At 52.9% G+C, this 14,170-nt stretch overlaps 1 protein-coding gene across 20 annotated transcripts in view; it reads left to right on the forward strand.

Annotated features, from left to right (window-relative positions):
- EPB41L1 (erythrocyte membrane protein band 4.1 like 1) overlaps window positions 1–14,170 on the forward strand; it is a 129,710-nt gene that overhangs the window by 89,503 nt on the left and 26,037 nt on the right. For 11 of the 20 annotated variants that reach the window (XM_027623628.2, XM_027623629.2, XM_027623625.2 and 8 more), the window contains 7 exons: window positions 309–461; window positions 1,694–1,791; window positions 2,043–2,218; window positions 3,767–3,912; window positions 4,819–4,854; window positions 7,223–7,405; window positions 10,951–11,055. In XM_027623628.2, coding sequence (XP_027479429.2) covers window positions 309–461; window positions 1,694–1,791; window positions 2,043–2,218; window positions 3,767–3,912; window positions 4,819–4,854; window positions 7,223–7,405; window positions 10,951–11,055 — 897 coding nt within the window. The remainder of the gene's footprint in view (window positions 1–308; window positions 462–1,693; window positions 1,792–2,042; window positions 2,219–3,766; window positions 3,913–4,818; window positions 4,855–7,222; window positions 7,406–10,950; window positions 11,056–14,170) is intronic. The other 9 variants (XM_027623631.2, XM_027623635.2, XM_027623632.2 and 6 more) reach the window with 3 other exon arrangements.

Raw genomic sequence — 14,170 nt, forward strand, 5'->3', positions numbered from 1 at the left:
CAATTTATTTCTATATCCTTAGCACATAGCACATGGCCTAGCACCACATAGGTGCCACTAAATGTTTGTCAGTGAATCGGTGATTGAGTGATTGACAGAATGATCAAATGAGGAACGGGGTGAATGGCTGACAAAACGAATGACTGAATGACTGAATGACTGTGTGAGATTGGTCAGGGGCCTCCCCAGAGTGCAGGCTCTGACCCTGATCCTGAGGGCTCATCAGAAGCAGAGCTCAGGGAGGGGTTTCGGGGTGCGTGGCAGGTGTGGACCCCAGGCCTGCCATCCGATGGTGTCTTCTCATGCAGGACTCCGAGGGCATCGACATTATGTTAGGAGTCTGTGCCAATGGCCTGCTCATCTACCGGGACCGGCTGAGAATCAACCGCTTCGCCTGGCCCAAGATTCTCAAGATCTCCTATAAGAGGAGTAACTTTTATATCAAGATCCGGCCTGGGGAGGTGAGCCTGCCTTGGGAACCCCTCTTTCTCACTGGAATTGGCTAGAACGGAGAGGATCCTGACTGCTGAGCCTGGTTTTTTTCCTACTTAGGATACATGGAGAAGTTGCTAGGGTACTGGGTAAGGCTGGGGCTCTCTACATAGACTTCATGGCTTAGGTGTGTGCCTACACACAGACAACACACACACACACGTGCAGTACACACAGAGACACACGGGAGCACACGTGTAAAGATAACCACATATATTCAGGTTACACAGATAGTGAATATCTGTCCATCCATGTCAATTTATCTGCTTACATGTAGTATTCAAGTATGTACACATGCCAAAACACACGACACATATGTCCAGCCTCCACACCTCATCCATCAAAAAGTCCATTGGTTTGTACCTCTAGAATAAATGCAAACCCATCCGCTTCTGTCTTTCTCCATTGCCTCAGCCACCAACCGCCACCATCTCTCACCTGCGTCTCTACAAGGTACCTCTCCCTGGTCCCCCTGCCTCCATTGTCATGTTAGGCCATTTTTCTCATAACTGGTAAGGAGAGCTTAAAAGTCCCTTCCATCAGATCACTATCCCCCATTTCCACTCCTGCCTTAACCCTTTCAAGAGCTCTCTGGCTCGTGGGCTACTATCCGAACGCCACATGTGGCCCAGCTGCGTCTTGCACGTATCTGTGCCCCCCACACACTGTGCTTCAGCTCTTTTGGCCTTCACTGACTTCCTAGGATGAGCCAAGCTCTTTCCTGCCTCCAGCTTTTTGCTTTTGATGTTCCCTCTACCTGAAATTCTCTTCCCTGCCTTCTCACATAGCTGGTTCCTTTCCCATCCTTCAGATGTCTGCCCAGAGATCACCTGTTAGAGGGCATCCCCTGATCACCCTTTCTAAGACAGATCCTGACCCCTGCACCTGCCCAGATACTCTGTCACACCACACGTCTCTGTTCATTCCCTTCATGCCCCCTTATCAGTGTCTGAACTGATCTTGTTTACTAATTTATTATCAGAGCACCCCTTCCCCATCCCCGAGAATCTTCCGTCTTGGTCACCATGGTGTCTCTGTTGCTTAGCACTGGACCTGGCTCAGTCCACTTTATTGAATAAATGAATGAATAAATGAATAAACAGGCCAGAGTCACTCATGCCTGAGAAGAGGTTCAGAAAGGATGGACCAGGGGCAGGAGAGCCCAGGCCTTGCTTCTAACCCACCCTCCTTGGTTTTGCAGTATGAGCAGTTTGAGAGCACCATTGGCTTTAAGCTCCCAAACCACCGGTCAGCCAAGAGACTGTGGAAGGTCTGCATAGAGCACCACACGTTCTTCCGGTGAGCCTGCCCCTGGGGTGGGGGTCACAGGGCATGCACAGAGGCCAGGAGTGTACACGTATGCTCCGGGAGGGGGGAAGCAGGAGAAGGAGCTAGGAGGGAGGGACTCCAGGAAAGCCCCCCTCCCCAAGTCTCTCCTTTTGTGGGTCACTTCGAGTTGTAGCTGGTGGGACAGTGGGCTGAAAGGCCAGCTGTGGTCCAGCCTTGGGCCCGGCAAGGTAGGTCTAATCCCCCTCCTCCCTCCACCGCAGGCTGGTATCACCCGAGCCCCCGCCCAAGGGCTTCCTGGTGATGGGCTCCAAGTTCCGATACAGTGGGAGGACCCAGGCGCAGACCCGCCAGGCCAGCGCCCTCATTGACCGGCCCGCACCCTTCTTCGAGCGTTCCTCCAGCAAACGGTACACCATGTCCCGCAGCCTTGATGGAGGTATGCCCCAAATTGGAGGTGTGGGGGAAAGGGTGGTGTTTAGAGGGAAGTGGGGGCATGCCAGCTTCCCTGGGATGAGCGCTGAAAGTGGTGGACACCTCACCAGTTGATTTGCAGCAGGCCCGGTGGCCCAGGAGCACTGTTGCCCCCAGGCAGCTCTTGGCGGTCTCGCCCAGCCTACAGCATTACTCCCACTGGAACGTGACATTGCCACTCTCTTTTGAAGGATAGGTAGGAGTTTTCCAGGTGATCAGGAGAGTCTGATACTTTCCCTGCAGTATGAAGGTGAGACCTGTCCCAGGATTCCTTGACTATGTTGGGAAGACATGCAGTTCTGCAAAGGTCCATTTGAGGCTGAGGAAGCTCCTTATTCTCCTTGAGGGGGCACAGGGCTGAGAACTAGGATTTATGCAAAGGGAAAGTACAGTCTCTCTGTTCTCCCCTGCAGCTTCCATTACTATGCCAGGGCCTAAACGAAGCCCAGATTGTGCAGGGTAGCAAAGATTGGTCTAGAGCTGGCGAGGCTCATCCAGGAAGAACCAGAAGCCTGGACTCTAAACCAGGAGACCTGGGTCTTTGTCCTGATTCACCAAAAGGTCATCAGTGGGACCTTCCCCCTCTCGGAGCCTCAATTTATCCTTTGTAAAATGAGGATAAGGATTCCCATTCTAGCCATCAACACAGAGGTTTGTGTGGATCAAATGAAATAATGTGCATAAAAGGGCACTTGGCAGAGTGAATATATATGAATAGAAAGGCTAATTATTCTCTTTTAATCTAGGCCAATCCCAAGGATAATCTGTGCTCTGGTCATTTTAATTCTGTGTTTTCCAGCCATTTTTTCCCACCAAGACATAATCCATGGGCACAGTCTGGGTCGTGCCCAGTGCCTAGTGTAAAGCCTGTCATTCCATCCCTTTCTCTCCTATTCAGAAAAGTACTTTGGAATGCCAGTGGGTGAGAAGGATGTCCGGAGTCCCCTTGAACTTTCCCTGATTTATAAAGGGGCTAAATTATTTGCAGATCTCAGAACTTTAGCTGTCACTGGTAAAGGCTAATTTCACAATAGCTCTGTACTGCTACGTAACGGTCAAGCGAGTATTCTGTCACAACCACAACAAAAACACACTTGTGGAGCAGCTTTGATTGAATTGGCTTGCTCTGTGCCAGGCTCTCTTCTAAGTATTTACACGCATGAGCTTACTCATTCCTCCCCCAGCTGTCTGAAGTAGGTATTGTTTGTAGATAAGGAAACCGAGGCCCAGAGAGATTGTGTAACTTACCCAAGGTCACACAGCCAAGAAGTGATGGATTTGAGATTTGAACCTGGGGCACTGGCTGTAGAAGTCAGGAGTGGGGGCCGGGGCTGGGAGGCGGCTCTGTGACCTGGACAAGGCTACCTCCCCTCTCTGTGTGCTGGCTCCTTATCCCCGACATGTTGGGGCTGCTCCACTCCAACCATGGTTGGGCGGGTGGCAGGACTGGCTCCCTGTCCGTCCCCCTGGGAGAGGTCTCACCCGGCCACCCGGCCATCTTTGCCCATTTTAGCGGAGTTCTCCCGCCCAGCCTCGGTTAGTGAGAACCATGACACGGGACCTGACGGTGACAAGCAGGAGGATGGCGAGTCTGGGGGTAGGCGGTCAGAGGCCGAGGAAGGAGAGGTCAGGACCCCCACCAAGATCAAGGAGCTAAAGGTAGGAGCCTGGCTTTCTCAGACCCTCTGACCTGGGATCAGGAGGCTGATTTTGGATCTCGCCTCGGCCTTGGCCTTGAGGTGTTCCTGGCTGTGGGGGAGCACCCTCATTATGGGATGCACCATGGGAAGGACCTTGCCCAATACCTCAGTATCCCCTGGTGGTGGGTGGTAGGCATGCTGCCCACCCTGCACCCTTCCGCTCTCTTTGTCCTGCTTCCCCACAGGGGCACTCTGTCCCCTAGAGGACTCCAGCCTCCTCTTGGCCACTCTTAAGTTGCCCCTTTGACTGTGATCTTCATCCGCATGGCCCCCTTCCTCCCCAGAGCATGACGGGGCGTCCCTGTGGGCCTTCACCAGGATGATGTTCAGGTGTGTCCCCTCCTGCTGCCCCACGCATTTCCCACATACCTGTGCACACATCGTGAGGACACACGTGACCTCAGACTAGCATGCATTCACTCGGAGCTATAGACCCCTCTTAGAGTGGGGGCATGTGTCCAGATGTGCAGGCAGCATGCACGCACACGGCCATGGGTGCACACGGGTATAGCGTGTTTCCATCAGGCGGTTGCAGCTTGGAGCACGGGCCCCTGAACACACATGCCGACCGCAGAGGCATGAATACCCAGAGCCCGCAAGTCCCTTCTACTGAGTGTGACTGCCTGCTTTGCCACCAGTCCCCCGGCCCCCTTCTTCACCTCCCCGGGCCTGCTCCCTGCCTCCCACCCTGCCCCTTCTGGCTACTTCACTGCCCCACGGGTGGTCTACCAGCTTCCCTGGCCTCTGCTCCCTGGGAGAGAGCCCTCTGGGCTACCTGCTACACCGTACTGGGCCAGTGCGGTGCCTCTAACCCGTTTGCTGTACTGACCCTGCTGGTTCCTTCCCTCCTCCCGCATCTCACTAGCTGGAGCAGGAAACCACGCCGAGACACAAGCAGGAGGTACTGCATGGGACCCGTCACCACTTACCTAGCCATTCAGATCCCCAGCTCATTTGTCACCATCCCATAGTCCACCCCAGGCCCATGTCCTGGCACCGTCTCAGCTTCAGCCTTGCCTCTGCTCTGGGCCCTACTCCTCCTCCCCTACAGCCCCTCCCTCCCCTGCCCCCTCTCCCCCCACCCCCCTCACTCCCCCCCCCCATCTATCCATCTCCCTGCTCAGACCCCACCCCCTAGCCAACTGGTTCCTCCCGCCCTCCTCCCCCCTCCCTCCCTTTAACCAGTTTCCCATTCTGCCTCTTCCCACCACCCCATGCTTTCTTCCCAGCTGCTGACCATCCCACCTCTGTCCTTCAGCTCTTCCAGGCCATTCCATGCTTTTATTGGTCTCATCTCCCCTGCCCCCACCTAAACCCTTCCTTAGACTCATCTCCTCCCCACACCACCATTTGGTCATGGCTCCACCTCATCTGTGTCCTCTCTGCCCTCACCCCAAGCTTCTTTTTGTATCTATGGGCAACCGATGTGGGAGTGGGCGTGGGGGGGCAGGGAGGAGCCTCAGAAGGCTTCTGCCCCTTCTGGTGCGCTGCTGTCCCTCAGGGCCTGCTGTTCAAGCTCTGCAAGGAGAGTCTCTTTTTTTTCCTCCCTCTCGTCTTCCTCCTCTCCCTGCTGGCTTCTCTCAACTTAACTTCTCTGCGTTAACAATTTCTTCCCTTTCACACAGTCCCCAACTCCTCCTCTGAAGCTTCACCGCCTCACGGGTCTGTTGTTGGGCCTGAGGGAAAGGACCAGGGGCTGGGGCCTAAGGGCTTGGCCTTGGCCCATCACGTGAGCTGGGCTTCAGCCTGACTCTTTGAGGGTCATGGGTAAGCCCCCTTGGGCCCCAGCCCCCCCCCCAACTGCACAACAAGACATTTGGACTAGGTTTCCCCAAAGCCCTGAACCCTAATCAAGGATCCCAGGGTTCCACTGCTCCCTCTCGCCCCCGGGGACACCACGTGCGCACAGGGGCAGCGTGGCAGGATCAGCTAGAAGGTTACAAGCCACATCTTGGGTCCACTGCAGCTCGTACCCACCCCCTTGTGCAAACTCTGTCAGTTTGACTTCCCAGACGTTGTTCTAAGGCCGTCCAGCTCAGGAGGGGATATAGGAAGTACAGACAGATGTCTGGAGGGAAAGCAGAAGCTTCAGTGGCATCAGTCTCCTCCGCGAGGTAATGCACACGTTAGTCATGGTGGATCCTTGGGTGCCAGAGGTTAGCCGAGGGGAAGATCTCAGCCTTGTCCAAGAGCAAGCTTGCCTGCCAGGTAGATCTTCCAGAATCTGCCGATTTGACTTTATAATAAGCGGAGATGGTCCACTTCTTGTCCTGAATTGAGTTGACAAGAATCCTCAAACAGCCTTGCAGTTAAAGGTGCTTGAACTAACAGCCCACCCGCCCTATCCTACCCGTAAGACCTGGAGGCAGATTACTCTCTCATGCTGCACTGCCTCAAGCTCAGACTTGGCGGTTTAATGGCAGACACACCCCTGACTCCAGCTCTCCCCAGCCCGGGTCTTGTGCCCAGCCCGGGTCTTGTGCCCAGCCCTGGGACTTAGCTGTCTTCTTCCCAGTCTCCGTTTCTCCTGCCCTCCTGAATGCCCTGCAGCACCATCTTTTCTCTATCTGGCCATATCTCACTCTGTTTGCTCTTGAGGAGTTGGTATCTGCAAGGTACCTGACCCTGGGTGATTAGGAAAGGTAGTGGCTCACAGTAGAGGATGCTGAACACTGTCTTTTCCTGGCTCCTGTGTGGGAGCAGGGCTCATTTTTCTGGGTGTCCCTGGCTTTAGTATCTGAGCAGCTCACCTGTCCCACTGAAAGGGGTCTAGGCTGGGGATCCTGCTAAGCACAGCGGTCCAAGTCTTGGCCAGAGGAAGGGGCCAGGGAGTAGACCAGAGCAGCCCAGTGAACAGGGTTGGCCAGTTCTCACTGTGCCTTGGTTGTAACCAGAAGGAAGTCACCTCCATGCCCAGTTGACACTGGGCGCACAGCACCAGAGGGAACTCACCTAGTCTTCGGGGATTCAGGTTGCCTTGGGTGTTCTGAGGCCGGAAGCCAGGCAGGGGGAAAGAAAAGGTAGTGCTTGACCAGAAGCCTCCTCTTCTTAATCTTAAGTGCTTTTTGCTCCTCTGTTTAATCTTAAGTGCTTCGTGTACCTGTTGGGGCTAATCATCTCTGCGCCCTTGGCTCATGGGGTGCCATGAGGGTGAGATGGAGTCATGGTTGGGAATCACCTTGCTGCTGTAGTGCAGCAATGGCCACGGTTACCATCCCCTGCTCAGAGCTGTTCCTCTAACACCCGCTGCCCTCTCCATCCACCCCTAGTTCTTAGACAAGCCAGAGGATGTCTTGCTCAAGCACCAGGCCAGCATCAACGAACTCAAGAGGACCCTGAAGGAACCCAACAGCAAACTGATCCACCGGGACCGAGACTGGGAGCGGGAGCGCAGGCTGCCCTCCTCGCCCGCCTCCCCCTCCCCCAAGGGCACCCCTGAGAAAGTCAACGAGGTAGGTCTCACCCTGAACCCCTCAACAGGGGCTTTGGGTAAAGAGGGTCGGGAAAGTTGCTCTGCACCAACTTATACTCATCCTTCACACCTGTATGCCTCCCCCAGTTGCTGCATGAGGTGATGATGGGGATGGGGTGGGGGGCAGTGGTGCGTTAGGCTGGGAAAGACAAATTCACTACATCTTGGAATCCTTCCGGCCCCAGGGACCACCTTGAAAAACTCAAAAGAGGGCGCCTGGGTGGCTCAGTCGTTAAGTGTCTGCCTTCAGCTCAGGTCATGATTCCAGGGTCCTGGGATCAAGTCCCACATCGGGCTCCCTCCTCGGGGGGAAGCCTGCTTCTCCCTCTCCCACTCCTGCTTGTGTTCCTGCTCTCGCTATCTCTGTTTCTGTCAAATGAATAAATAAAACCTTTAAAAAAAAAAAAAGAAAAGAAAAACTCAAAAGACTGGCCGTGGCTTGGTGTATTCCCCGAAGTATAATTGGAAAGGGGTGTTTATTAGACAAGCCCCATGTCAGACCAACAGAATCAGAATATTTGGAGCTAGAGCCCTGGAATAACAAGTGCCCTGGGGATTCTCATGCCCGCTAAACGTTGAGAATCCCAGCAGTTGTATCCAGTAGCCAGATCCTTTAGTGCCTATTGTGAAAACAGATGGGTGGTGTGTGTGTGTGTGTGTGTGTGTGTGTGTGTGTGTGTGTGTGTGTGTGTGTGTGTGTGTGTGTGTGTGTGTGTGTGCGCGTGCGTGTGTGTGTGTGTGTGTGTGTGTGTGCGCGTGCGTGTGCGTGTGTGCGCGCGCGTGTGTGCGCGCGCGCGCGAGTGAGGGGGTGTTCCCTCCCGGAAGGATCCTCGGAGCCCACTAGAGGGGAGCAGATCCTCCAAGAAAATTAGACCCGAGCCTCTTGCTTCAGAAAAGGATCCCACACCCACATGCCTTTCGGAGTGGAAAGCATGGGATATTTTCTCAAATGAAAAAGAGATAAAGATAGGATCTTGAGAATTCCTGTACTTATAATCCCAAGCTATTATTTTTAGCACTGCTAAATCTTGGCAGTATTTACCCCCATTTAGACTTAGGTGTTTTCTCTCTAGCACTGCTGCTTACTTGTCTCAAACCCAACTGATCCAGACTGACACCACCTGGGTTTGAATTCTGGCTCTGATTCCTGCTAGCTGAATGACTCTGGGCTTATTACTTAATCTCTCTGAGCTTCCATTAGGCAGAGATAATAAAAGTACCTACCTCATAAGAAAGTTGTCAGGATCCAGGGAGATCAAGCATAGAGGGGCTGGTAGAGTACCTAGATGCTCAATAGGAGTTAATTATTGTTTCATTTTGAGAGTCGTGGGATTCATACAGAAGGTTATTTTCAAATTAGAACCCCTTTTTTCTTTTTTAAAGATTTTATTTATTTGAGAGAGGAGGAGAGAGAGAGAGAGCATGAGCGAGGGGAGGAGCAAAGGGAGAGGGAGAGGGAGAAGGAGACTCGACGCTGAGCAGGGAGCTTGACATGGGACTCGATCCCACAATCCTGAGATCATGACCTGAGCCAAAATCATGAGTCAGATGCTCAGCTGACTGAGTCACCCAGGTGCCCCCCCCCAAACCCCTTTTAAAGTTGGAAGGACCCTCAGAACCTACTTGACTTAAGCTCATCACTTTACAGATGGGGCACTGAGGCCCCGAATGGGAACATACTTGTTCAGTGTCACAGCTGATAGAAGAGGGGCCAGAACCTGCTTTTCTTGTGTCCTGGCCATTGTATTTGCTGTTAAATCACAGCTGCCGGGAGCAAGACCAAATCATGGGAAAACCAGCATAGAGTCAACTGTGTATGTACTGCCCTCCAGTGCTTTGAAATTTGGTGATGCAGTCGTGACCTACAAAGTGAACATTTGATTGAATCAGTTCTCCCCATGGCCTCGACATGCCAGATAACAGGGCCTCGTCCAGTGAGGATGCTGTGGTAGTTTCCTGGCTGGTGATTCATGAAATGTGGGATGCTTTGAGGGCCTTTAAGTCCAGTGCTATGGAAGGAGGGCAGATCTGCAGCTACTGAGAGCCCCTGTGGTCACCCCTGGCACCCTGGGCTGGGCCATGGGGGCTGGTCTAGTGATCCAGGTACAGGCCCACTTCTCCGGCCCTGAGAGTCTTGACCACAGTGGCCTGGCAGTGGCTGAGGAGGAATGCAGAGGCTTTTGGAAGGGTGGGACTCTAGCAGAGCAGGGCAGGATGAACCCTGGGGAGCGGGCTGCAGAGCTTCCTGGTGCCTCAGAGCAGCGTGGCTTGGGAGTGTGCCCCACCTGCTGGTCATAGCTGGAACTGCTAGAAGGGTCTTATTCAGAGGTGGGTCTGTTCCAACCCTTGCCCCTCACTGATGCCCCAAGAAGTGTAGTCCACTGCTGGAAAGAATTCTGGTCCAGGAGCTCACCTTGGAGCTATGGACCATTTAACTGGCTTCCAGGCCCCACTGGCATTAAGAGACCCTTGAAGATTTGGGAGATGGGGAGAAGCTGTAGACAAGGACTGGACTGGGTTCTTGGGTGAGTGATATCACCTCTCTGAGCCTTGCTGCCTAGTCAGCCCATCTAAAGGGGGACCAGAATCGCCATTCCATAGGGTTGCTGGGAAGGCTGAGTGAAATAATGGGTATAAAAGCACTTTATATAAACTAGAAAGTGCTGTACAGTCATGGGGCCATTGCTTATGGTGACTGGAATCCCTGATTGGACTTTATGGAGGCTCTCCTGCAGGGCTGTGTCATCAGATGTCCTAGTGGCTTCCTCATATATTGTTGGACCTCATCTGGGCCAAGGGGAAAGCAGTGGGAACTTAAAATAGGGACTCCAAACTTTATTTTTTTTAATATTTTATTTATTTATTTGAAGAGAGAGCATGAGCAAGGGGAGAGGCAGAGGGAGAGGGAGAAGCGGGCTCCCTGCTGAGCCAGGAGCCCGATGTGGGGCTCTATCTCAGGACCCTGGGATCAGGACCTGAGCCGAAGGCAGACACCTAACCGACTGATCTACCCAGGCGCCCAGGACTCCAAACTTTAAAGAAAAGTTCCCATTTGCCAAACCCAGATTTTCATTTCAAAGAGGACTTTTTGAAGGGCTAAGAGCCAAACGGCAGGACTGAACCATTGCCTAAACCAAAGACACCCAGGGCAGACTTGTAATCGGAGTCTGGATGGTATAGCTCCTCGGCCTCTTGATTGGGAGCCTCTTGAAGGAGAGTGGTATGTTTCCGCATCCCTCTTGAGTGAGGGCAGGGAACAAAGGGTCCGAAGGCATAGTGCTGGCTGGCAGCTGACCGTGGGCCTCCCTTCCTTAAAGGGCCACAAGGGGCAGCTCTTCTCTCTCTTGCCCCACTGGCCTGACCTAAGCCACAAACTCTTAAGGGTGTGGGACTTACAAAGCTGGGCTATTTACGGGCTCTGTGTGTGTGTCTCTCCTGCTTCCTCTCTCTCCCTTTCCTCCTGTCTCTGTCTCTCCTTCCCTTCCTCCCTCTTCCCTTTCCTCTGGCCCTGGGCCTCCCCTGCAGTCCCGGAGGACCCAGGACACCTCTCCACAGGACTTGGCACCTGAGCCTGGGACGGCCACAGGCTGGGAAGTGTTCACTCAGAAAAGCCTCGCAGCGTCTCCTGAGGTTACTGTCAGCACTTCCCCGCCCACACACAGCCACCCTAATGGTTTCAAGAAACCCCTTTCTCTGGGGTGAGGGGGGTGGACCAGGCTCTGCCATGCAGGTGGGAGCAGTGGGTAGCCCTTGTGTCCCCATGCTGTGACAAATGATTGTCCCCATTCCAGGGATCCATAAAGGGCCGGCCCCTCCCTCATCCATTGTTTCTCAGGAATCAGGACTGAGATCATATTCTGGAAAGACAGGACAGTTTGACTGGCTCTGGCTTCAAAGGGGAAGCTGAAACGATCTCCTTCTCTTGGGCCCTGACTTGAGAGGCAGGTTCTGACATCTAAACTTGAGATCAGGGGTCATGGCACCTAAATGCATTCTGCCCTGGGTCTTTTTGCCGTTCAGAAGCCTGAGTGAGGTCTAACAGTGGCTCTGTAGGGGAGGGCCCCGCATTCATCCTCCATCTTCATCTTCTCTAAGCTCCTCTTGACAGGCAGGTGAAAGTGGGCATCTTGCTCTAAGGAGCTTCCTTGGGGTTAAAGAGATGTTGGCCAGGCAAGTGTTCTAATGAGGAAGGCATTACTTCTGCACCCAGGACTGCAGCTGGCGGAGGGCTCTTGGGACTTGCTGTGTCCTGCTAGACATAGAATCCAGGCCCAGGGATGGAGGGCTGCATCTCCCTCTGTGCCAACAGCTCAGAGGCTGTCAGGATTAGAAGGTACTGGCCTACCGTCTGGGTGGAAGGTCCTTCTCCCTGAGATCTGACCCTCCCCTTTATGCGTACTATGTATGAGGGCATCTCCCTTTTTCAGTTCCCATGGAAAAATTTTCTAGCTGCTGAAAATGTGCTGAAACTGTAAAAGACATGAGTCAGCTACATAAGCGGTAAAACAGAAGTCACAGTTCTACTCTGAATTTTTCTTCAGTGTAAAACTAAAAACAACTACCAGCACAGGAGTCAACAGCATCCCAAGGTTAGGGAAATAGTGATGCCCTGGAGCACAGAGATGCTCCTAGAGCAAAGGACAGGTGCCCATACTCCCGGGGGGGGGGGGGGCATGGGGTGGAGGGCCACAGGCGCTCTTCATCGGCATCCCTGCAAATTGTCCATCCAGCCCCTTCCACAGAGGGCGCTCTTGCCATTCTTCACAGCAGACCATTTTGGCTTCGGTCGCTTGTTGGGAAGGTTTCATACTGAATTAAAATCTGCCCTTCTGGATTACCTGTCTGTGGGCCTCACTGTGCCCGCTGTTCTGCTGGGCATCCTCCTCCAGAGTTCAGCACCTCCCCTCCCCCTGAACGCTCCTCCTTTCCTCAGAGGTTTCTCCCAGGGTGTGGTTTCTGGAGGGCTCCTTGTCCTGCAGGGCCCAAAGTGTGACCCAGAGCCCCAGGTGGGGACTGAACAGCCCAGAGTCAGCAGAACTGCCTGGCTGTAGAGTTTCTCCTTTTGGTGGGTTGCGTGGGAACAGAGCTGGTGGGCGCCCTCCTCCAGCTTCTGCTCCTTGCTGCAGTACCTCCGGCTGGTAGCAGGGGGTGCTCTGAGCAGGCACTGACGGTCTCTCATACTGTAATCGGGTCAGGACGACTTTCAGACCAGCCCCCAGGGCTAGGTGCAGCGCCCCCAGTTCCTTGGTGCTAATGAAGTTTTCTCTCTTTTGTTCAGTCTTTTTTTCTCATCAGGGTGTTCACTGGTTAAAAGCAGAGCCTCCTCTTCCCTCACTGCACACTCTGTGATCTGTGCAAGTCACCATTGCTTCTGCAAACCTCAGTTTACCCTTTGGAAATAAGGGCAGTAGTACCTGCTTCACAGGTTGCCATTTGGATTAAATTTAATAACTTTAGACAAAGGGCTGGCATTGTATGGCACAAATTAACTAAATATAAATACGTGTTTCTTCTTCCTGTGGAACCTTTATATACTGTGCTGGTTTCCGCCCTACTCGGCCTAATTTCTAAGCTTCTAGTTTCTAGAAACTAGTTTCTAGTTAGACTTGGGGCAAGAATATTCCAGAAGGGGTCTCATTGACCATCTTTAGCCCTCATTGCCGGACTCATGATACCAGCACAAGCTGAAACGGGAGCCTTAGAAGAGAGTAGAAGAGAAAAGAGACCGGGCTTCTATAAGGTCTCGAAGCCCTTGTCGCTGGGATGGTTCAGTGGTGTTGTTCTGAGGCTTAGCAACCTGAAGTAAAATCCCGGAAACCTACGCCTGGGCCTTCCACCTTCCTCTGATCTCTTTTACCTGTTGGCAGGATTCTTTCAGTGAGGTTTGATTTCCTGAAAACCATGGAAATTTTGCTAACATGGATTGAGGCAGTGGAGGTAAGAGAGTTTACATCCTCCTTGAACCTTCAGAATCCTTCACATCTTATGGGATCTGACAGACACCTCACCATGTCACAAGCGGAATCAGAGCACAGCCATTTACATCTCTCCCTTCCTGTGGGAACAGTTTCTGGCACATCTCACCATGGAGGCACTTCCCAGAACTTGGATTCAGAGACTGGATTCTAGACCTGCCTTTGCCCCCGGCTCCCTCTCTGACCTTGGACATGGTGCTTACCTTTTCTAGGCCTCAGTTTCCACATCTGTGCCATAAGGGGCTGGAGTCAGAGCAGGGATTTCAAAGGAGGGCGGTGCCTTGACACTGGCACAGCTGAGGCCTCCAGCTTCAACATGGCAGCCTGTCTCTGGGCTTACATGTTGGCCTTCCGTTGAGGTTTTATGTGAAGAAAGTATTCTGTGGTGGCAGTATGAATGCCAATGGCCTTCTGGCTTTTTTTTTTTTTTTAAACAATTCTGAAGTCCATCATTTGCTCCTAAGTGTTGCTTAAAGGACTCTAGGAGAGATGGAGGGCTGTTTTGTCGACAGCTTGACAGTGCTACACTCTTATTGGTGCTTTTGACCAGTGATGATACTTGGGTCTTTATTTCCTTGCATGATGTCTTCTGGTCAGCCCTTTTCTACTCTTTCCATAGATTTTGTCAGAATTCTCCAAGAATAGGCCTTGGTATTCTTTTCTTTGGGAATGAACCCTACAAAATTCAAGCTGTTCAGGCCACTGTGGTGACTGGCACTGACCTCTTCAGCTGAGCATTTGGCATTTTTCATTCTCATCTCTTTCCTTCC

The sequence above is a fragment of the Zalophus californianus genome, chromosome 8 (genome assembly GCF_009762305.2).
Source record: "Zalophus californianus isolate mZalCal1 chromosome 8, mZalCal1.pri.v2, whole genome shotgun sequence".
Lineage (NCBI taxonomy): Eukaryota > Metazoa > Chordata > Mammalia > Carnivora > Otariidae > Zalophus > Zalophus californianus.